Here is a 24,629-nt window from a genome sequence, read left to right on the forward strand (position 1 = left end):
AAATATAATTATAATATTAAACTTATTTATCAATATATCATATTATACATTCTTAGATATATAAATTAAAAGAACATATATGATGGTTCACAATATATAACATGAAATGAGGGAATGACCATTGTCATTCTTCATTAAGAGAATGTTCATTCCATCAAAAAAAAAAAGATGATAATAGGAGATGTTATTTTCAACTTATGTAAGAGACACTAATAAGAAAATGAGGTGCAATGAATAAATGAGTATTCCATTCCAATCCATTCTATTTTCCGGTACCTTAAGGCATTCAATTTCCATGCTACTGAAGAAAGTGTTTGGTAGTTTCAAAATCGGACTGCCGAAACCGTTGGAACACCGAAGGATCAGTTAATTTGCTATGTACACACACACGCAAATATATATATATATATATATATATATAAATGGAATAGACAGTCCAAAGGTCAACACTACACAAAGTCAAGACTTTGCTAAACCGGCGAACTGAACTGAAAGACCAACGACCAATCAATTAAGGCGGGGGATCAATCAATCAATGCCCGGGGACCAACATCTATATAACGTGGTTGATCATGAATATTTATTATTTGCAAATTGCAACATCAGGAGTATTATATACCCGATTTCTTCGCATAAAAGATCGGGGGTATTATTGTCGAAAAAACACATTTCTTTCTTCATGCATGTCAGGAGCAAATACTCGAGTTTCTGTGAGATTCATTGGTTTTAATTTCTATCGCAAGCACGTTTGAATAGCAATTAGCATAGTAGAATTTAAGTCCTTCACGTCACGGCATGGGGGTTGGGGGGGAGAAGTAATCAGTTACGTGGAAAAATTGAAAATTCAAATTAGATGTGAATGAGTTTGATTGATCTGGCGGCCGGTACCACGGCGATAACCGCGTTTTCCTCTCCCATAAAAATCTAAACCTAAATTCAATTGTTTGTGTGTTCACAGGGAAGAATATATATAGATATATATATATATATATATTATATACCTTTATTTGTGTAATAAATATCTAACCTTGAATTCAAAAACATGCTCCACTATGGAACATAAATCTCATTCATTGAATTTTTCAACTTTTAATTATGATGATCTATAATTTACATATTTTACTCCTTATATAGACTCTTCCCATTTTTTTGTTTTCATATTTCGATCACTAAATTATCGAGACATTCTCGATTTGTCTGGCACGTGGACAAGTCACCTTGTGACACGTGTCCCAAGTATAACCAACCTTATTAACTGGGTTATTATTCGAATCAAATAGTCTGCCCCCGATTTAAGAGTCTTGGATAGAAAAAATAACTGGGTTGAGTGGCCCAAAAAAATAATCCAGTTTAGAAGAACGGTTGGGTCAATTAAATCAGTTCATCTTTCTCCATAATCAGCCAACAATAGCTCCCGGTGACTCTCTTTTCTCAATGACGATGTTCAACTTCGGTGACCTGCATAGGTATCATCGTTAATCGTTTTCTACGTGGACGCACATGTACAGTCATGCCATGCAACGATCTTTTTCTTTTATTCCGGTTACAACTCTTACGGAATCATAATGTTTCCGTCCATTTATTGTCCAAGACAGTTACTACCCCTTTAACCAACCATCGTCGACGGCCATGAGAAATGGAGGTCGCCGGAGGTCCCTTTTTTTCTTTTCCAGTTACAATTTCGATATTTTTCTTCCAAGAAATTTGCCTACCTAAATTTTCTTTGGATGAATATGAATATTTTCCATTCAAAGATGCATGATCTAAAAGGAAATTATTTTGTTTCCAAATTATCTTCTTTCCAAAACAAGTATATCATAGTTGGTTCGGGCCATTTCTTATTTTTACTCAAATCAACATTATTTATTTCATGGAGTATCGATCAGCGAGAAAAATTCCATAAACTATTCCTATAATTAAGGGAATGCTGCAAGAAATTCATCCACACGTTTTGCAACTACCTCATATTAAATTATTCTGAATACATTCTCCAATTAGCCGTAACCATATACTACGAAGAACATATTCAATCGCCTAGTGGCCCACATGATTCTACAAATAAATTCCCTCGGTCTCCATATGTTCCATTCCACGCTACCAATTTTCTTTGGATTAAGGTTTCAACTATTGATACTGTGTGATTTAAATTATGCGCATAAATTTGTTGATTGTTATAATGGGCAACATAGAACATAATGAACCTTTTGTTTGCAGTGCTTGCAACATGCTTGCAATAGACAAGGTCTCTCCCATTTCTCCATTTTCGCAAATGCTAAAGACAATGGACATCACCTGGATGACAAAATATTATGTTCATTATGCAAACCATATACTATGTTCACTGACAGTATGACCAAAGCACCATTGTAATTTGATAAATGATGATTTGAACAATGTGGCCTAAAGTTCAGGCGATCACTAGAAGCAGTTATTTCTGGTTTACCTTTGGCAAATAATGATGTTCGCCTAGGTTTATGAAAATGATTTTTTTTAGGGGGGAGACAATAATGTTAGCCCAAGGTAATTATATAATCCGCATTGGCTATATTTCTCAAATATCGTGCAAATATGCCTTCATACTTATAGTTATACTTTTTATTCGCCCGGACGATACCTGATGTTAGCTCTGGCCAATTTTATGTTTATGATGCCGGTGCTCTTTAATATTCAATTTCTTCATTTTTTAGATAAAAAATATTTCTTTATTGAGTAAATCGTGTTTATTGACTATTGTATGTTTATCTCCTTAATTTTACTTACCTTGTCCCTCTTTCTTAATTATTGGGATATTGATTCCAATTAAAAACTAACATTCCTCAATTTTAGGAAAATTATTTTCTGAAGAAAAAATGAAAATTAGGATTTTTTTCCCTTGGAAATGACTAAAAAAAAAGCCTTCTCCAGCGGTCCCCTTTAACTGGAAATTGCTGCAATGTGTCCGATTGAAACCTACAAATTGATTCACGATATAGTCAACTGCCAGTGGCCATCCATACACTCTTCACCATCAACAGACCACCACCAGTCGTTGTTACCACGTCGAATCACATGGATGCCATTAGTTGTAGTTACCATATTCACATGGATGCCGGAGTTCCAGTATTATGTATTGATGTTTTAAATCGATTAACCATGGGAAATAATTAATCAAAATGAGTGTTTTAAATCGATTGAGTTGTAATTGGATCAACTATTAAACTGACATTTAAAAAAAAATTGATTTCGGGTTGTAAACCAGACTAATTGTCAAATGGGTTGGGCTATAATTGTTGGCTAGGTCAGTTGAATATGACACGTGGCACCTTATCCAAGCGATATATCATTAACCCTTAAAGTTTCATTAACTATGTGACATGATGAAGTTGTAACGTAATTAAGACATCTGGGGTTTAAAACAATTTTTAATATCTGAAAGGATATATAAGCAAAGCGTCCTCTGATGTGAAATTATTGTGAGTCTCACAGTTAAAAAGTCCTAAAATAGAGTGGAAAGATGGTATATATTCATTTCATTTCATTCCTATATATCAAACGCAACTTAAAAACCTTATTTACATATAAGACACCTCTATCTTTACCCAATGCAAGTCAATTATCTATCATCTTAAATATTAGCAGAAGGATTTTCATATTAGATTGTGTTTGATTTCTTCAAATAAGTGTTGAAATTAAAATTCTAGCACTTAATTGGATTAAACTTGTTTGATAAACACAAAAAAAAAGTGATTTAACTTGATGAGTAAAAAAAAAACGTGCTGAATGAAAAAGTAAATGGGAACCTAATCATTTGGTAGTTTTTTGATAAATGACTCAGCTTAGGGCAATTTTATCATATTTGCGACGGTGCCCCTCAACTTCTACATAATTTGCAAATGAGTCCATTTGCATTTTCACAGTAGCTGGGGGGGGGGGGGGTCGGCGGCTCGCGATTCTGTCACCGGCCACCACTTTCACAGAGGAGGTTGCCGACAACCTCCCTGTGACAGTGGTGGCCAGGATTGAAGAGAGAGAAGGGGAGGGGGGAGGGAAATTGAGGCGATGGTGACCTTGATTCTGGCCACCACCTCCACAAAGGAGGTTACCAACGTCCTCTATTCTCATCGGCGACCTCCTCTGTGGAGGTGGCGGTCAGCGATGGTGCCCGTCAGCGCCTCCTCCCTCATTGGTCTAAAAATCCTCTCTCTTTTTTGGCAATTTTCAAGTTTTTTAATTTTTTGAATTTAAAAAATAAAATAAAATTTGGGCAAAAGGGAAAAAATGTTAAAGTATTGGGCATTTATGTACATATAATTTCAACCATTATAATTTTTACCCAATCGAATACGCTTCACTTAATCAATTAAGTACTTCTTCTATTTAAATTTCAAATTTTCAACACTTAATTTTCAACACTGAAAATTAAGTCCAAATAAATACAACCTTTAATGTTTTAACTCAAAAAGATTTTTCATCACCAATGTATATGTCTATCGTCGAGATTAGTAAAACTAATAATATATGGATAATGAATAATTTTCAGTGTTAACGATTACAGGTTGTCCGGGTAATTAAGAAAACTGGAAAAATGACACAATAAACAAGTAGTAGATGTGATCCGGAATTACATCTTGCTTTGCACAATCTACTTACACACGAGTCGAATCATTGGTGATTTGAATCTTACCGGCGATCAGCCATGAGATGATCGAGCCATCAAAGTGGTTCGTGGCGCGGCCAGCAAAACATGGGCCAGACAAATCGAGTTATGCTTGTGCCAACTCACAGTTCCGTCTAATCACTGTTACCTATCAAGTGTATCCATGATTGCCACATGATTTCTTTCAAGGAATAAATCAATTGATTTGACTTCTAATACATCTTCTCCGTTCTTCCTTCTTATTATTAATTCCTTTTTTTTTGGGTTATATATGACTTTCAAAGGGGTTGGTTTATAGTAAGGACTTGAGCACTTATAGACCGTTTCTGAATATAAATTAACAATTAACAAATGTAAGTAAGCAGCTCCATGTGGGCACACATTATAATATATATATATATACACACATACATACACATACATATATATATATATATATCTACAATTAATATATATGCCATAATGATCACTTGTTTTCGCTAATGATGCAACTGATTGATCGGAGAAAGTCATTAGAATTTTATGAAGTTGTATACCATCATGGGGAACGGAACTATTGATCGATCGAAGAAGAAACCGTTTTTTAAATCGTCCTTTGGTTATCATCTGAAAAGTCTAATTAATTTTATTAACAGATTAATCTAAAAATAAGGAACATTAATTTAATTATGCGGTGGAGGATATGTATCGTTTTCACCACACGGATCTGCTGCTGTTTGGAAGATATATATATATATATATATTATATGACGTCGACTGTGGATTGATGCTTCCAGGGACAGTTTTTTATTAAAAGAGAAGTAAATTGTTTTTAGTAAGCAAAGTCAAGATTAGTAACCGAGAAAGAAAGTCAATATTAGTAACTTTTGTGAACAAACCGGGAAAAAAAAAGTCCACAGTAAACTTGGTCTTGTGAATTTATGAATTAAAAAATGTTTGGCTAAATACCACGAGCTTCATTAGTTGATATTAATCATTAGACATATATCAATTATTCAAATTAATCCTCTCCTTCCCTTGACAACATCTGGTTATGTACACATATGTATTATCATATGACCATTTATTTACGTATACTGAAATTAAATTGTATTAATTGTACGGATTATATGATAAATAACATCCAAAAATTTGTAAGCTTCATTAGTTGAACTGAGTATTGATTGATTATGAGATCTGACAAGAAATTTCTGGTCGGTAGCTGGTGATATATATAGGTTTACATCTTGATCTAGCAGCTTGGGCAACTAGATTGCCTCCTGAATGTATTATATCGAGGACAAGCAAAGAATGTTACCCTGCAACAAGTTACCTGTTGTATATATTATATCATATTAATTAGATTGGGAGACATATTCCATGACATCATTAGTAAGTGTTGACTAAGTTGCGGATTGATTATATTCTCGTGTGAATCTGATTATTTATCTCATATATATTTGTATTGTGTGAATAATGCTTAGATCCATGTGGTAAGCAAATAGAATTTTGAATCCATAATATATGTATGCAAATACATCAGCAAGTGGCACACAATTACTTGGTTGACTTTTGGTTGCAAAAATCAATCATTCAAACTGATCATTGGATAACTAGGCATAGGGTCACTCACTACAAGAAATTTGTGAATTACCCACGCAAATTTTACTCTATGCTGACACGGGTTACGTTGATATTATTTCTTGAATTTGCTAAATTATCGTGTAGTTTGATGCTTTTGAAGCTGAATTCTTGAAATTCTTAGCAATTTAAAGTGAGACTAACTGTTCAATTGGAAAGAGATTATCTCAATTGCTTATGCTGTTAATTAGTATTTTGGATCTTTTTCCTGTGTATAATGGTCATGAATTACTATCAAATCTAGAATTGCATTTCCTTTCACAGTCCTCATGGATTTTTAATTGACTAACAATCAGATAAATGGGTATTTTCCCGGTTCTTTTGCCGTATCAGTCCTATCTTTTCCTTTTATGTTTTATCATTTGGATGATCGGCGAGGGAAGGAATTGGAATTGGCCTTGTGGTAACCTGCAATTAGTTGGTGGCATATTAACTTGTCTTCATGTCCTTTGGGAATGAGGTTTCTAGTCACATGAGTAGTATTGACTTGAGAACTCAATCATATTTCTCCCGATTAAGAAACTCTATTTCCCATGTAGATATAAAAAGGCGGCTCATGCTGGTCTAGTTAGTTTATTGATTTATTTTGTTTTTCAATTTATGCAAGTTATAGGACAGCAAAAGGTGGTCGTGAATATTATGGCCAAAAGTTTCTCATAAGACCAAAGATTCAGGACACAAGTAAGAAGTAATTCAAGGATTTTTCTCTAAAATACTTTGTTAATAAGTCTCAGCTGATTTCTCAACTCAGGCCAAACTTTCAACTTCTATCGATGAACCCTGGAAAGAGAGGAGGCTGCAGTTTTGGCATTTGGTGCCATAGCCGAGGGTTGCATCAAATGCCTTTATCCTCATTTGCCAGAGTAACATAGCCACATTTGTGCCTCTGTTATGAACACCAAGTTCCAAGTGCCTTTGATGAAGTTACTTGATTTCTAGTTTATCTTCCTACATATATGCCAAGTCAGAGAGTTGAAGGAATTCTTGTAAAGCCATTATATTCTTTTTCGATTATATGCCATGTTGATCTTGTCACCCCTCAGTTATATAATTGTTAATGAAGATTGTGGAATTCCGCATCCCTGTGTTGGATGATAAGTTCACTCTAATTCGAAGTATAACTTGCTGGACACTTTCTCGTTTTGGCAGAATCATTATTTAGGTATTCGACAAATCCAGTGTTGACCTTTCTTTGTTATAGTCTCGAGAGAACATCTTTTTATCCCATGATGCGTTATCTTGGTTTTGCTTCCCCTCCAATAGCTCCAGCATGTAAAAAAGAAAAAGAAAAATAGAATTTCTGTTTCCTGTCTTTAGAAAAGGTAGAAATCAGTCGCAGACTGAAGCCATCACTGTGTCTGGCCACGTTCTTCCCATGTTCCTTGTGATTTTAGTCCGTACAGAATATTTATGTTGACTTGACAAGACATTTGCCATTTTATGCAGGAGGAGACCCCAATGTTAAATACTGCACTTCTGTAGGTTGTCTTTCAATGAATACAATACAATGACTATCTTTTAGCTACAACTCTTTATGTATTTCTCTACAGGGTGTTGGGAACCAAAAAGGCCTAGATCAGTTCAACAAAGTGCTCGCAGGTCTACGTCGAAGGATTTTAGACAGTAACAAGTGAGTTCAAGAGGCTGCATGTTCAGCTCTTGCCACGCTCGAAGAGGTCTTTTATGAAACTTTTTGTCACTTAAGTTCAGCAATTTGCAGATAAATACTATTAAACTCACTACCTATTTATTCTCATTGGTTAGAGTAGTTGCATCCTGATTTTGGACTGCTTCTTCGTTATCATAGTATTGTTGTGTAATTTATATATGTTGTCAACTTGTAGTTCTGCAGACATGGTCCTTTCTTTCTGCTCGGAAATTGGTTTAGTTACTTTACTCAATTTTGTTAAGCTGAATCAAATGCAAAAACGTAGATACTTGATAGATTTATTTAATTATTGCAGATTAACTAGTCTGCAAGGAGGAAAGGAGGACTTAGATCAACCAGGAGGATTTAAGGGATCATTTTGGGATGCAGCTTTGGGGGACTAACTTTTCGTTTTTTTGGAGGATATTTGGGTCTTAACTTCAAGAGATGACCTTATTTAGATGATTTAGGTTTATTAGATGATCAGGTTCATAGATGATTTGTCTGATATTTTGGGATTTGGTTGATATTTTCATTGCTATATTGATACTTTGACTTGTAAATGCTTGATATTTGTTAATGAATTTATATTTCGTATAAAAAATCGTATTCTAAATGTACCGTTGTGGTATTGGATTCATTTTTTTTTATTGATGTTGCCAAGTTTCATATGAAAAATATTATGGAGGTGCAATGAGTGTACTGAGATTTAAAATATTTACCTTTAACAACTAATACCTTCACTGGTTGTTATTCATATTCTTAGAAATGACTTATAGCAACTAAAAGATATTTTAACAACCCAAATTTTCATCTTTGCAAGCCAACATCATAGTTGAAGAAGATTGCATCTTCTGCACCTAGTTGTTGTTTGGTTTTTAAAATACCAAATTTTAGCGACCAATATGGTAGTAGCTAATGGTTACCTTAAAATCATCTTATAGGAACCAAATTTGACAAGTAACCATGAAAATTTTAAATTTATTACCGTGAATTGGAGTTGTTAAAAGACCTATCTTCAACAACTCATCTTTCCTTAGTTGCAAAAAAAATTGCATTTAGCAACTAAACAAAAATTTAGTCTATAGAGCTTTCAGCTACTTCGTTGTGGCAACAGTTGTGCCACCAAAAGGATATTAATTACAATAGGATTTGGCAACTAACTCTAGATCTTTGGCAACCAAAATTTTTAGTTGCTGAATAAATTAATTCTTGTAGTGAGTCATACTAGAAGTAGAAGTTCAAATAAGATGTTAAGATTAACTTGCTCCCAAGCTGCTCGAAATCACTAGACCTTCCCTAGCTACAGTGCACGTAATAGATGGCTACATGTAAGCATATTTATCTAACAAAATTTACAATGACAACATGAGCATAATTGTACATCATTTCGACTGTGAAGGGCATAAGAGGCAATACAATAACTAGTGATGTGGGCTCAAACCTACTTGCTCAACACAGTCAACACTCACGTATCCCACTCCACCAAGTTATCAACTACCAACACAGCCTACAAAGTCAGTCTTCTTGAATTTTAATGGCAATTAAATGTGTTGAAATGTGCCTTGTTATATATTTATCTGTCTATTATAATATACAAAGGCATGTATGTTTTGTCTGTATATGATAATGATTATGTAAGCACTTATGTTATATATTTGTATAATTGTGTGTGAAAGAAGTAAACTAAAGAAGCAAAGCGAGATACTATGAATTGAAAACCAGGCTTGGATAAGATTAAAAGTATGAATTGAACTGCACGGCACTGACTCTGTATTCAAATTCTATACATGCACACGCACACAAATATAAATATGTAAAGGGACATGGACTGAGGCCGCAATTGCCCCTAAAATTTGGGGTTTAATTTAAGAAAATTTTATATATTGTTATTCAATTTTTAATGAAATTACTGATATTTATCCACCAATTTGGAAATTTTACTTTTCTAATTCGCCTCCTTAGCTAGTACCTTGTACTTTTTGGTTAATACCTTACAATTATCCGGTGAAGAAGAAACAATTCGATTTTGCTACAATTAAGAGAATAATTAACATATGTCAATTACTTGAATAATTAATATTTATTTTTGGACAAACCACACAAAAAATTTTAAATTTTCACTTTGGCCTCAATTTTAACAATACTTTTCATTTTTGACATAAAAAATCATAAGTTTTTATTTTTGTCTCAAATATGGCACACTATTTGCCTTCCGTCATATTTTCCATCTAACTGCTTATGTGGATGATAATACTATCAAGTGGACCTCAGTTGGTTGATGGAAAAGTGACACATGTAATATTTGCCTTTGAAAAATAAAAGTGGACCCCTTATTGTTCTTAATTTTACAAACTTGCCCCAACTATCTCCCTCTCCAAATCCTCTCTCATGCAATTCACTCTCTCCCATCTCTCTCCTTCTCTCCTCTCACCATCTGCCACCAATACCTTCGCCGCCACCTCTCTTTTTTCTCCTTTCAGCTTCCACCTTTGGCTCCCCCTCACAGCTGTATATGTGTACGTCAGATCAAAGGGTCTCACGAGCGGTAGGGGAGCTACTTGGTGAGAGATGTCGATCCATGCAACCACTGATATGAAATGAATGACATTGATATGAAATGAATCATTATTCGATTCATGAGAAATTTCGTTGAATCTCAATATTTAGAATAATATCCATTGATGATTGTAAGTTGAAATTTGCAAAATATAAATGTCCAACTATGTTGAAAGTATGACTTATGTCGAACCCTTTGAGTATGGCTACCATGGCAGCCCTCTTTTCCGCCCCAAGAACAAGGAACTCTATGGAATTCATGATTGATCTTCTTAGGTTGATGATGTCTGATCCAAAACTATTTCTCTTTTTGTACTTCCTCATTGCCGCTCACAAGAGGGGTCCTCCAAGCTTTCTCGGAGGAAAAAGCTATGGTTCGATGGGAACAATTTTCACCCGAGAAAAGCTCCTAACTTATCGAGCTTCCTCACTAATATATTTATTTGTGTTTAGAATTTGATTATCTAAATTTCAAAGTTTGAAGTCCCATGATCGCTAATATCATAATCAAGCGGTGGCTCATGGAGAAAACAGAGGGGAAAGAAAGGGGGGGGAGAGAGAGAGAGAGAATTGCATAAGGGAGGGGCTGCAGAGAGATAGTTGGGGCAAGTTTGCAAAATTATGAATAGTAAGGGGTCCATTTTTTATTTTCTAAATAAGTGTCACTTCTCCACTGGCAAACCGGGGTCCAATTGTCGATGCTACATCCACATAAGTAATTAGACGGAAGGCAAACGACGTGCCATATTTGAAAAGGAAACAAATTAAAACTTGTGATTTTTTTGGTCAAAAATGAAAAGTAATGGCAAAACTAAGACAAAATTAAAAACTTAGAATTTTTTGTATAATTTATCATTTATTTTTTTATAATTTAATTGGTATTTCCTCACGTTATCATATAATTTTTCATATGTTAAAGTCACTTCTAGAACCAGGAAACTGCCCGAAGTTTAATAGCGTTTGAAGAAGTAATGAGATGCTGCCTACGGGAAGCAGTCTCTTTTCATGACATCACACCCAAACGTCCATTCCAAACGTCCATTCCTTTCCCCTCCCTATTTTTCAACAGGGATATTTATCTCTCGATGGAGAGAGGTAATTATATTTTTCTCTCTTAAAAAGAAAATGAACTTATATAACGGTCAGTAGACGCAAGAAGACATCGACCGGAGGTACAGCATATATTTCTTAATTAGTTGGTAGAGATCAGTCCCGACACCGTGTTTTCTACAGAAAGACACTACCAAGAATCGCTTGCGATCAATATCCTCTCAAGACATTAACGAAAAAAAGAAGTTTAAAAAGGAAAAAAAAAAAGAGTAGGGGAATATTGGCCTTGACGAAAGGGTTTTCCTTTGGAGTGAGGTTTAGATAGATCCATCCTCTCAGGATGTTAACGAAAAAAAGAAGTTTAAAAAGAGGGGGGAAAAAAAAGAATAAGGGAATATTGGCCTTGACGAAAGGGTTTTCCTTTGGAGTGAGGTTTAAATTGATCCGTGTGATGGAGAGAACTGAGAAGTATTAGCTGAAAAGAGACAGCAGAAGAAGTTAACTTCATCGGAAGCTTCGGCATATAACGTAGCACACTTCCTGTTGACTGAGCCCTTCCGTACATGTCCGGTCTTTGTTAAACTAACTTGCACCAAGAAATTTAGTTATATAGACAATTAAATTAAAGTAATTAAAGTAATTGTTATTGACGTTGTCAATCCCTATCCCATAGAAACAACTTCAATTAGAAACAAACTTTTCCACGAAAACTTTTAGGTCACTCTTTTTCAATCTATATTTTGGCAGATTTTGAATTTCTAATATGATGATAGTAGGAGTAGGAATCGCCATATACCAAACTGCTCGCATGTAGGAACCCTGCGTAAACTAATATAGACTTTAGCTCGTGTTATTGAAATATATTTGATATGAGAGAATACATGTAATCGATAAGAATCCAAACCCGATATTTTATTTCAGAGAGTGCACAAAAGTTTGGTATAAGAGAAATAGGGTTCAGTATGGTCGTAGTTCATCGGTATGAAGACCCAGCAACTCCATAGTTGGTAAGGGATGAACTCGATTGGACATCATGCTCACCTCATCGGACATCCCAAGACTCCCATACGCAGAGAGTGATCCCCAGCTTTTGACATCGAATTTAGATACGTATTTTTTTGCATATTATTATTGTTATTGAATTTCCATTGGACTTATACGGGTCTAGATCCATATCCACTTAAAAACTCAAAATGTTTAGTGGTGGTTCCCAAGTTTTATATAAACCAATGAATATTGATATATCTTTTTCATATGGGATTATATCTTCAACACTTATTCACATGCAATGTGTGGCCTCTTTTTGCCTACACGTTGTCACTTGCCCTTAAACAACCGCTATCAACAACTGCCCTTGAGCCGAACTCATCTTCCGAATTTGATCATAGCGTGTTGTGATAATATCAGTTCCACCTATCATAGCGTGTTGTGATAATATCAGTTTTACATATCTTGTCGTTGATTCGTTAAGCATCATCGCAGCAAACATATTGCGGTTGACTATTATTTCATTCAAGAACGTCTGGCACATGGAGAACTTCTTGTTCGATATATTCACACATCCTCACAGCTTGCAGATATGCTTACTAAAAATGTATCACTTTCATTATTTCAGTTTCATCGTAGCAATATGTCCGTAACTGCGCCTATAATATATTGATGGGAGTATTAGGGATATATATATGATATCCTCACACTATAGGAACTATATTGTAATTTTGTACAGTTATCTTAGTGTATATATATATAAGCCAGGCACACTAATTGGGCATCGCATTACTCATACATAATTGTTATGTGTGTGTCTATATATATATATATATATATCGTTCAGCAAATATTGAAGGTGGCATATTTCTAATTAGAAGATAATTCTCTGTTTATGTATTATTTATTTAATTTTCCAAAGCTATTATTTTTTCTCAATTAATTTAGTTACAGTATTCAGCTCAATCTTTCATCATCATGAGGCTAACACAAAGTGGATAAAAAAGTGAGTTTTGATACATAACAATAACAATAACCAAACGACTGTGTGTGAAACTAAAGCTTGCGAATTCGCTAGTCAGCTTTTTCCTTTTTATTTATTTTTTGGGGTAAATCTCTCTTAATAGAGAATTTATCTTTATTTATGCAAAATTCAAATTTTAAATCTTATTTAAAAAAATTAAGTGTCGAATTACCTAAATCAATCAACGCACATTAGTTGGAAGGATCAATTTTCTCTTTTTTCGGTGGACTGGAAAAATCTTTTGCTTTTTCCATTATTGAAGGTACGCAAAAATTAGATTTCCTTGCATGCTCGGAATTTTATCCAACCAAATAAATAAATAAAGGTCTGGCCCACAATTTCCTTTTCTGACTCGCCTCAAAGTTCTCTATAGCTTTCAGATCATTTCAGACACAAACACACATACACCCAAGCCAAATAAGAAAATACGTACGTTGGAGTCTTCTAGTTCTAGAAGTCTGAAAGTTCACGGAAATTGATGGTGTATTTGATTTTTGAATTGAGATTTTAACTCAACTCAATTTTGAAGAATAAGAAAAGATAAAAAATAATTATTACAAATGTTAAAAAATATATGGATGTATGAGAATATATATATATATATAGATGTAAAGTAAATATGAAATTTATTATAAAAAACCAATTATAAAAATATTTAGAAAAAAATATGAGTGATATATTATTATTAAAAGAAATAAAAAGACAAAACAGTAATAATTATAATATTGAATTTGTGAAAGAATAAAGTTGGATTTGATAGAGTAAAATTTTAATCCTAAAACCAAACAAGCCTTCAAGGCTTGCGACCACTCTCCCAAACACTAGCACGCTCGTGACCACTCTCGCCCCATGGCTCGATAGTCCCCAACGGCCCCGATTTGGCCAAGCTCATTCACACGGTCCGGCTACTAATGACTTCTCCTCGGGAGAAAAAAAATTAACATAATCATTAATTACCACGTAGTTTATACGATAGAGCTCCCACCGGTTAATAACATATATATAGAAGTGGTTTTTTTTCGGTGGGCCTTGTAGAAGTCTGACTTAGATCTTCCCACCACGTAAGTCACCCGTGTCACCGGTCTCGCCATTTATCTGACTCGAAATGCTTACTTACACCACAAGCAAGAGGGGCAAATACGTCATTCCACTTTGGTCAACCAAGAACCAACCACACTAAGTCGTAATACACTCAACTCCTTCCCACAAGTTGCCAACTTGAGACGGACTCTTAATAACTGCCTATAAAACGTTCAACTCCTAAATCCCCTCACAGTTTTATTTCTTTTCTAATCTCTCTCCAATCTCTGCTTGCTTGCCTTATTTACCTAAGCTAAGCTAAGTATTGGAGCTAGCTAGGGTTTCTTTCAAGAAACAACTGTCCTGGCCGACTAAAAGAGTTGCCGATGAAGAGATCCATAGGTGAAACCGAGTTTATCGATAGCATCTCGATGGCCAACTGCTTGATATCGCTGTCACGAGGCCCCGATGTGGACCTGGCTGAGGGGGACTTGTCTCCTGGCCGGGTCTTCGAGTGCAAGACCTGCAACCGCCAGTTCCCTTCGTTCCAGGCCTTGGGGGGACACAGGGCTAGCCACAAGAAGCCGAGGCTGAACCCTCCTGAGGACCAGGAGACCGCTGGGCCTGGATCACCCATGAAGCCCAAGACCCATGAGTGCTCCGTGTGCGGGCTTGAGTTCGCGATTGGGCAAGCCCTGGGAGGCCACATGAGGAGGCACAGATTGAACATGAATGACCATCACCCGCACGAGGCGACCCTGAGCACGGCTCTCAGCCTCCTCCCTCCACCACCATTGACAGCTCGGCATGTGGGACCGGTCGTGAAGAAGTCGAATGGCCAGAGGGTCCTGTGCTTGGATTTGAACTTGACTCCATCGCAGAATGATACGAACTTTAGGCTTGGGAAGGCTGCAGCACCCGCTCTTGATTGTTTCCTATGATATATGTGCACATATCACACACACACACACACACACACATACATACGTCTTGTATTTCTCCTGATAGTGAATATAGGGAAATTTTTTTATCTATATTTTTGTTTCGTTTCAATACATAAATACATGATGTTCATTAATTAGAAGAACGACAGGCCAATTCTTGATATTTTATTCTGCTTCACAAATACTCAGTTCCAGTTTGGCTTGCCTTGTTGATCGTATGATGGGCGGGTTAATTTTCTTCTAAGTATATCCTAGTTTCGATATCAAATATGCAATAACTAGCTGTCAATCAGGACGCAATTCAATCATTTTCGGTTAGATATGTTTACTTCAACTAATTCACAATAGTTATTAGCTACCCAAAAAAAAAATCACAGTATAGTATTTTGTTGGAAATGGTCCTATAAGAGGAGCAATATTAATTGATTGAAAATGATAACAATTCCATATGGTTTAAATTGAGTATATGGAAAACCTTAATTTGGAATAAGTCGTGGATCGAGTCTAATCGTTCCATGCACGATCAGAGAAAACATCTATGGCCATTAACTCAACAAACATAATAATAATGAGGGAAAATTACACATTTAGTCCTCTACTTTTACTCACTTTTTATTTCATCCTTTTCTTAATTTTTTTTCTATTTTCATCCTATACCTTACATTACTTTTTTATAATCATCCTTCGGTTAACTTCTCCATTAACTTTGCTGAGTTGGCTTCACATGGGTTCTCCATCGGTGACACATTAGATACTTCGATTTGCTCCACTTTAACCAGATCGAGCAATTGGTAGTGTTAGAATGAAATTGGTTCAAATATAGCTCTCTCTTTTTTTTTGTAGATGGATGGGGCGTAATCCCGAAAAAATTAGCAGCTTAACTCATGACATTTCATCTCTGTAAAGAATTTATATTAAATCCAAAATATAAAAAAATGTTATCAGAAAAATGAAAGTGAGAAAAGGAAAAAAAAAAGATGAACAAAGATCCATAAACAAAGAAAAAAGAATATTATGAACAACAACTCTTCCTCTTCGTCATTCAGTTTAAGCAAATCAATTTCTCAAATCCAAGAAAAGCCTAATTAAAATCAACTTAGACACCTATCAAATTAACAAAAACCTAATTTAATCGTGCAAATCCCCAATTTCACTGCATTCTTCTTTCACTGCCTAGTGTTGTTTTATTGAAGCATATTCATTCCATAGATGAATGAGTTCCATGAAGATTTGTCAAATTATAAAATTCGAATCTACACCCTCTATTCAGTCTTTATCATATTCATCTCGTTCGCTCATATGTCATATATTTCTTCCTTGTTATTTATCAATTTGGGCCTTTTTCCAATATGAGTTATATAAATTTTCGAACGCTCTATTTTAGATCTCAGATGATAAATAATGTTGAGTGAAGGCGAACATAGTAAAGTTGGATTCGTTTGTTACTTTGGCTTGGTTCCGGGAGGAAGAGAAAGAAGTAATATTGTGATGTTGTTCATATTCTTCTTTGTTCTTTCTATTTTTTATCTTTATTTTTTAACGTTTTTGGATTTTTTATTTTCAATAAAATAAAAATGTGTTGATGTGTCATTTATGTTGCATCCACAAAGATCCAATTCAGCATTTTAAATGGAATAGTTAATGGAAGGATGAAAACAGATAAACAATGAATGGTATAGGACAAAAATAGAAAAGAAAATAGAAAATGGACGAAAATGGAAAAGTAAGTAAAAGTAAAGGACTAAATGTGTAATTTTTCTAATAATAAAAATAAAAATAATGACTGCTTGCGGAGTTCAAATAAATTTTTGTTAGTAATTGATACTAATAAATATAATTATTGCAGAATATTAAGTACTAATTTGAATGAGTGATTAATATGATCGAAAAGAAATATGTGCTATAAAAGATCACCACCTATGAAGTCCACTGAATATTTGTAATGCAACATTTGGATCGACGAATTTGAAGGGAACGGGACCTTCCAAATCCTCTCGCTATTTGAATTGAGAAATTTAATTTGTTGTGTGTCTCTCCGTATAGATTAGGGAGAAATACGTAATTTTCATATATTAATATATGAACACCAAAGGACCTATCCCAAAAAAAAAAAAAAAGAACACCAAAGGAGCAAAATGTATATGACATCATTTATGACGCAATTCTCATATCATAATTATCACTTTTTTTTTCCTGCGATGGATTTATGATGACATTGTGAGGAGTAGTGTAGGAGAAGATAAATGATGGCATGATAACGTAATTTCATACGTATGATTTAAATCTGCATGTACCACGCATACGCGCTTGGAGGACGTTTCTTTTAGTCAGCAAGGAGTTCGATTTTTCAAAGTTATTAGTTAAGCAATTAAAAAATACTTTAGAATTCATAATCGGGAGCCTATGGTGGTACCAAAAAAAAAAAAGCTTACATATGAATCTACTTTTTATTATAAGATTACCACCCTGCTTGGAATCAATTCTTATAAAACAGTTATTTGAATTCATTTGATTTCAGTTCAGTTGAATTTGATTGTAAATAAATTATATTGTTTCAAATACTTATGAATTTAATTGAAACGAATTAATAATCTTGTTTGAAAAGTATCTTAATTTAGAGTAACTTATTTATAAAGGACTTTGAAATATCATATCATTATAACAACCAACTGAATTAAATTCTGACCAAATTTTCAATTAGAAAAATGCCAGTTCTTTTTTATTATAAGATTTTGATTTTTGACCCACATGAATCGAACGCGAATATTGCATTGGTAATTTAATTTTTGTATCTTTTTTAATCCAAACAACAGAATCTAAATGAATTCTTCTTAAGTGAACCCAAATATCAAATCTAGCATGTGAGGGGGCGTACCGCGTGTTTTTATCCTATTTGCTGAAGATAATCACTGCTCTGATATTGGCTTGTAGGGAGCCGATATTCTGATTTTTGGTGATGTATACAAAGAAAAATCCCTACCATCGAGGAGGACTAGGAAAAGAAGGCTTAAATAGTTGTTGGAGAAGAGCTTTGAAATAACCGAGTCGAGCCTAGCTGAGCGTAAAGTTTTCAAATGTCACCTTAGCCGAGCTCGAGACACTTGAATGTGAATTAGTCCGGCAAATCAAGGGATCGACCTGGCAGCGTTCGACTCGGGGCACACCCTGGAGACCCGAGGCAGGATGCTAGTGACATCGGGACAAGCAAACAGAGAAAGAAATGCGGCCCGTGTATTTAAGATGGGCCGGTCTGAGTAAAGTTGGGCCGATTAATTATTCCTGTTGTGCAGGAAAATTGAGGCCCATTTATATCTTACAAATGTATGGTTTTATGTAATGGGCTGGCCCAATTCAGATCGATCTGAATACAATACAATTATTCCTTATCACGCGCCTCACGCACACTGGAACAAAAATGTCCGCAGTCAAAATCAACAACAATACAAGACAATTACGTTTACATTAGATAGACCAGAAATAAATGCAAGTCGCATGATGGTCCGACACGTGGCAGCCGGGCTCAGTACTTGTTCTTGGCAGCGGGCACTGCAGTCCACGGCTTCATGCATGGATAGATAGATTGGAGTCATTGGGATTGGAAGTGGATCCCAAACTCAATAAGATCATCAATGCCTCCCCGAATCTACCACACCAGACATGAACATTGACTGCTCTACTCGTACATGCATGCTACATATACGTGCATATATATATATATATATAAATTGTATGTATTGTATATGTTGAATGAAATAAATAACTCCCACAGTGGATACAATTAATTGATAATTTTCTTGAAAATATCGGTATATATCTATATCTATGGTATTATAAAGAAAGACATCCTTTGTAATGTAACTTTTGGTTTCCTAAACAATTTTTGATAAATAATGACCATTAAATTAAGACTAGAATAATCTATATCTATGCTGTTATCTAAGGGAATTCTTCATATTGTAACCGTCGCCATGTATTCCCTATACTAAAGTTTACTGTTAAAAGACTTATTTATTTGCTCCTTAAAAAACGTGGCCAATTTCACTCTCTTCTTGCAAATAGTTATCTCCATGTAATGGCCAATTTTTAAAAATAAATAAATAAATAAATTTAACTTCTAATTTTCACCCAAAATGTTATTGAAATAGATACTAGTGTGAAAGATCAAATCTTATCTTAAAGTAAATTTTATTTTCAGTACATATTTTATGGCATTTTAATTATATTATAGACATTTTTTTCTATGTAACACGAAAAATCTTTGTAAATTTATTGTTAAAATATTAAATATCCTTCCTCTAGAGGAATATAAAGTGTCTTTTTGAATGACAAAAGTCACTCATTACTATAAATCTCGTAAATTAAGAGGGCATTTAGAAAATAGAAAGATTCAATAAGTCTAGTTGCACGCCCGCTTAATTTTAATTAGCTATAAATTTATCATATCATGTCCGTGGAGAATCATATAGAGAAAAATCATACCAAAGGAAACAAAGAACAAGAGAAAAAATATCATTAGACGTGATTCGAGCTCCGTTGATTATTTTTTTTTTGGCTACATTGACTTCTAATCCACGTAAAAACGAAAATTACATTACAACCTATAGACGTTATGCTATTCAAGCTACTAGTTATTATTCCCTAGTTCAATTCATCCATTAGACAATAGACATAGTTCACTTTTCTTTTTTTCTTTCTTTTTAGACAAAAGACATAGTTCTAGGATATTTTCACACATACATTCTATCCAATATAATGAGACAATGAAGTTGAGTCGTCACTCGCATACCATTGTGTCGGTCTAATCCAGCAAAAAAATTAAAAAAAAAAAAAACATTGCGTCGATCTCGAAGGAATTATTGTCATGCGATCTTCTAAAATTAAAAGTATCGTGTCGTGTCAAGTATCGTCAGTCATGATTGTCTCGAGTCAAAAGCGTAGCAAACCCATGTTTTGTACGGCTCACATGCGAGGGATTAGAGATGTAATGATAGGCATCAGGCACCGAATCTCTGAAATATCTTTTTCTCTTTACTTCCATTTTTTTTTTATCCCTCGTCGGTTTCCTTTGCTGCTCTCATATATCTTACTACTGTCACGGGCAGGTCCTTTTCTCTGCATTCTGACATTGGAGTAAAAAAAGGGTACTCCTTCTCCGGCGCCGGAGACGTCACCGGCTATCACCTCGCCTCCAATCCCCTCCGAAATAGGTATCTCCTCTCAGTAACCCTCTCGCCGGCGCAATTTCTAGGTTTTTGGTCCCTGCTCACTCAACTGTACCGTCTTCTCTCTGCTCGTGTCTCTGCCCCGACAAATTTCTCCTTAGCTCATCTTCGGTCTCTCATGAACTCTCCATTACTCTGCCGCTGCAGTGCCGTACTGCTCCGATCATCCGTTGCATGTTCCATGTGGCAAGCGCCTTGTCGTTTGATCTTCTTCTGAGAGTTTCACGTTTAGGTTTATTGGTGTTGTCGCTGTTCCAATTTCCAGCAAAGTCGATCAAGGCTTCAATTCCATTTCTTCTGATTCCCGATGAGTGGGTTTTGTGTGCAGAATGGTACATTGAAGAAGCGGGTCAAACTTTGAGGGGTAAAGGAGTAAGCTTTGCCGACTGAGGTCTTCAAATTGCTGCCCGCGCCGGCGCAAAGATGGTAGCCGTGACATTCTTCCTCATGTTTTTTTTCCCACAGTACAATGCTCAAAATCTTTTCCGATACATGCTCGTTTCTTGATAGTTCTTTATGCCATTGATGAACTTGTTCATTGGAGTGTCCACAAGCTTTTTGATTTGGGGATAGTATATACCGTTGAATCTCATTCTTCGATCTTTATGTGAAACTGCCGATGTTGCAATGTTGGTCGACGGGTTATTCAAACTCTAGGGTATGGTTAGGCTTGATTAAGGCAAAATATTGTAGTCCCTGTAATGGATGTCTAGAGGCTAATGACTTTATGCATGCTCTGCTAAGTGAGTGGTTCCTTATCATGCTAGAGTCGATGCATTTGTAATTTAGGGGAGTTCTCATTTTCTTTGCGTGTTGCCCATGAAGCATCTGCTCTTGATTGATTGAGTGTTTAGTGCTTTGGCAACCTGTAAGTGTAATTTCTAGTCAGAAGAATATTCAGTTTAGATACAGGTCCAGTGCCTCTCCAGCCTTGTTCTCGTGTTAGTTTTACTACTTCCAGTCTCATGTAATAGTCTGTACCTCATGTGGTCACTACTGAATTCCTCTTGTCGTCTATAATTTTGAAGAATCTTGAGTTGTTGAAGTAAATGCAGTGGTCATAGACTATGAGAACTCTTTTCCAAACTTCTTTGTACTTTAGATAGATTTTATATTTTTCATCAAACAAATAATGGATCTTTCTTATGGCTAAGAAGTTATTCTCCTACATGCTTTTCAGTCTTTCCAGCAAAAGGGTTGGATGCCTAGTGATGGCAGGTGTGTGAGCAATGGAGAAATGAGCTACGAAAATTCAGGCAAGCTAGAACCTAAGCGTAGCCATCAATGGTTTGTGGATGGCACAGCGCCGCAAATGTTCAGCAACAAGAGACAGGCGATGGAGACTATTGGAGGCAGACCAGTTCCTGATATTGCTTCAATGAGTATGCCTTCTTGGGACAATAATGCAAACTTTCATACGATTCCTGGCCAGTTCACAGATAGACTATTTGGATCTGAGCCTATACGCCCCGGCAACTTAGTTGATAGAAATATGGCACCTTTTAATGCCGGTGATATTACTATGGGAAGAAAGCTTACAGAGGACCAGTTTGCAAATGATTCCTCCGTGAACTTATCCATGTCCCACAGCAATGAAGATCCCTCGTCTTTTCTCAATTTTGGTGGACACAGGAAAGTGAAAATCAATCAAGTCAGGGAGCCTGACAGCAGTATATCTGCATCCATGGGCAATTCGTTTAGAAGGGCAGATAACAGTGGAATTTCATATAAGACTGATGGAAACACCATTTCATTGGGCCCTGCATATGAAAACAGGGATCAGAACAATAACTCCCTGGGCACAGGCTATAGCAAGGCAAGTGAGAATTTCATTCCTATGAGTCAGACCTTCGGCAAGGAAGATGGGAACTTCATATCGATGGGCCAAAATTATAACAAGGGGACTGAGAACCTCTTATCAATGGCCCAGCCATTTGGAAAGGGTGATGGAAGTTTCATTTCGATGGGTCAAGCTTATCGGAAGGGAGATACAAATAATGTATCCACGGGCATGTCCTACAATAAGGAACAAAGTAATTTTATCTCAATGGGGCACAACTATGGAAAACCTGGGGAAAATCTCATGTCGATGGCTCCTTCATTCAATAAGGGCAATGATAGTTTGATATCAATGGGTCACACCTACCACAAGGCTGATGCTAATATTGGTCAAATGGGTGCCACATATGAGAAGGGCGATTCAAGGATTTTATCTATGGGACACAGTTACAAGGGAGACCACAATACGATTTCTTTTGGAGGATTCAGTGATGAACCCGAGGGGAATGCATCTGGTACAATTATTGGGAATTATGAGATAGTGATAGACAATGAGGGCTCGGCTCAAGGTTCAGAAATGCCCTGCCTTAAAGAGGTGATAGAGTCAAATCTCGACCAAGCTGTGAATAGTTGTACGGCTTCAAAGGCTAACTCTAGAACTGACAATCCCCCAAAGACAAAGGCAGTTAAGAAGGTTCCTGCAAACAACTTTCCTTCAAACGTTAAAAGTTTGTTATCCACTGGCCTGCTTGATGGGGTCCCTGTGAAGTATGTTTCCTGGTCCCGTGAAGTAAGTTCAAGCCTCTTAAACACTGAATATTTTAAATCAATAACCTCCTCTACTGATTTCATTTTATCTTGAAAATTGATAATGGTTACGTTTTGACAGAAAAATCTCAAGGCAGTCATTAGAGGGACTGGGTATCTGTGTGGATGTAACGAGTGCAACCACTCAAAGGTAAAGATTGTTTCTTTCACTTTCTCATACTGAAGGCAATATGTATGAGTGCAGAAACTTATGTACTTTATCCAAATGACCTTGTGCAGTCTCTGAATGCCTATGAATTTGAGCGTCATGCGGGTTGCAAGACCAAACATCCGAATAATCACATTTACTTTGAGAATGGTAAGACCATTTATGCCGTGGTCCAGGAGCTGAAGAACACCCCTCAAGAGATGCTGTTTGATGTGATTCAGAATATCACAGGTTCTCCTATTAATCAGAAGAATTTCCGCATTTGGAAAGGTAATTCTAGTTTCCTGTTTCCATGGGAGAGAACATGTAAATTGTCGATGTTTTGTTCACTTGCTGCTGCCAATAAAAGATACGATGTTTCGCACTGCTATATATATTTGTTCCAAAACTGTCAAACTCAGTGGCATGGAACATAAATTTTTAAGGACGTTGTTCTATTTATGTGTTAGGAAGTTGTCTATGCACGTCGTGGTAGGACAAATACCTTCATAGCATTAATTAATGAGTGGAGCTGCACTCTTCACGGGACCACATAACCTATATTAAGTTGTCTTACTTCTTTCTCTCTTCTCAGCATCATACCAAGCAGCCGCAAGGGAGCTCCAGCGGATCTATGGGAAGGATGAAGTTAAAATGCCGTGTTGAGGTGTGCAATCTGGTGCACTGGAAAGCTTGTTTGGTACGATATTGCTGCAGGATAAATCTGTGACACCGTATAGTGACATTATGGCTTTAATTTTGGTTGGGGGATTTTAAGTTAGCTTGAGCAAACTGATGCTTATGGTTAATCCTAGCCTGTAAATTTCTTCAGAAACTTTGACGGGTCGGGTTAAGAATGAATGCTATCGAAAAGGTTCACTGTGAATTTGAGAGGCAGTAGGGTTCTTCCTTCCAACAACTGGAGGTGGTGATGCTTCGGAATATTTTTGCAATTTCCATTGTGACAGCGGAAATACTCGCCATTTCCTTCCTCTGGCAGATGTTAAGAGACTGATTGGATTGCGGATTAGGAAGCTTGATAGAGGGGTGAACCATGGCAGATTAGGAAGGATCATGGAGGGGTGAATCATGGACGGTTTCCATACGAATTTTCATTATCCTCCCTAATCTGCAAGTGAAACACCTAATTAACAATTGAAACAAGCTCTTAGAAAGAGGTTACAG

At 35.9% G+C, this 24,629-nt stretch overlaps 2 protein-coding genes across 5 annotated transcripts; both read left to right on the plus strand.

Moving 5' to 3' along the window:
• Positions 1–14,790: 14,790 nt before the first annotated feature.
• Positions 14,791–15,651, plus strand: LOC116194586 (zinc finger protein ZAT12-like). The gene has a single exon (XM_031523437.1). It carries the CDS (start codon positions 14,931–14,933, stop codon positions 15,483–15,485), a length of 555 nt encoding a protein of 184 aa, XP_031379297.1. The 5' UTR covers positions 14,791–14,930; the 3' UTR covers positions 15,486–15,651.
• A 4,883-nt stretch (positions 15,652–20,534) lies between these two features.
• On the plus strand, positions 20,535–24,376 carry LOC116196659. 4 transcript variants are annotated; one of them, XM_031526515.1, is made up of 7 exons: positions 20,547–20,695; positions 20,858–20,942; positions 21,039–21,136; positions 21,891–23,279; positions 23,379–23,447; positions 23,537–23,735; positions 24,040–24,376. In XM_031526515.1, exons 3-7 carry the CDS (start codon positions 21,134–21,136, stop codon positions 24,108–24,110), a joined length of 1,731 nt encoding a protein of 576 aa, XP_031382375.1. In that variant the 5' UTR covers positions 20,547–20,695; positions 20,858–20,942; positions 21,039–21,133; the 3' UTR covers positions 24,111–24,376. The 4 variants fall into 4 exon arrangements, with proteins under 4 accessions (XP_031382374.1, XP_031382377.1, XP_031382375.1 ...); XM_031526516.1 differs by having other exon boundaries at positions 20,858–20,896; XM_031526514.1 differs by lacking the exon at positions 20,858–20,942 and having other exon boundaries at positions 20,535–20,695.
• The last annotated feature ends 253 nt before the right edge of the window (positions 24,377–24,629 follow it).

This window comes from Punica granatum, chromosome 2, assembly GCF_007655135.1.
Source record: "Punica granatum isolate Tunisia-2019 chromosome 2, ASM765513v2, whole genome shotgun sequence".
In the NCBI taxonomy this organism is placed as follows: domain Eukaryota; kingdom Viridiplantae; phylum Streptophyta; class Magnoliopsida; order Myrtales; family Lythraceae; genus Punica; species Punica granatum.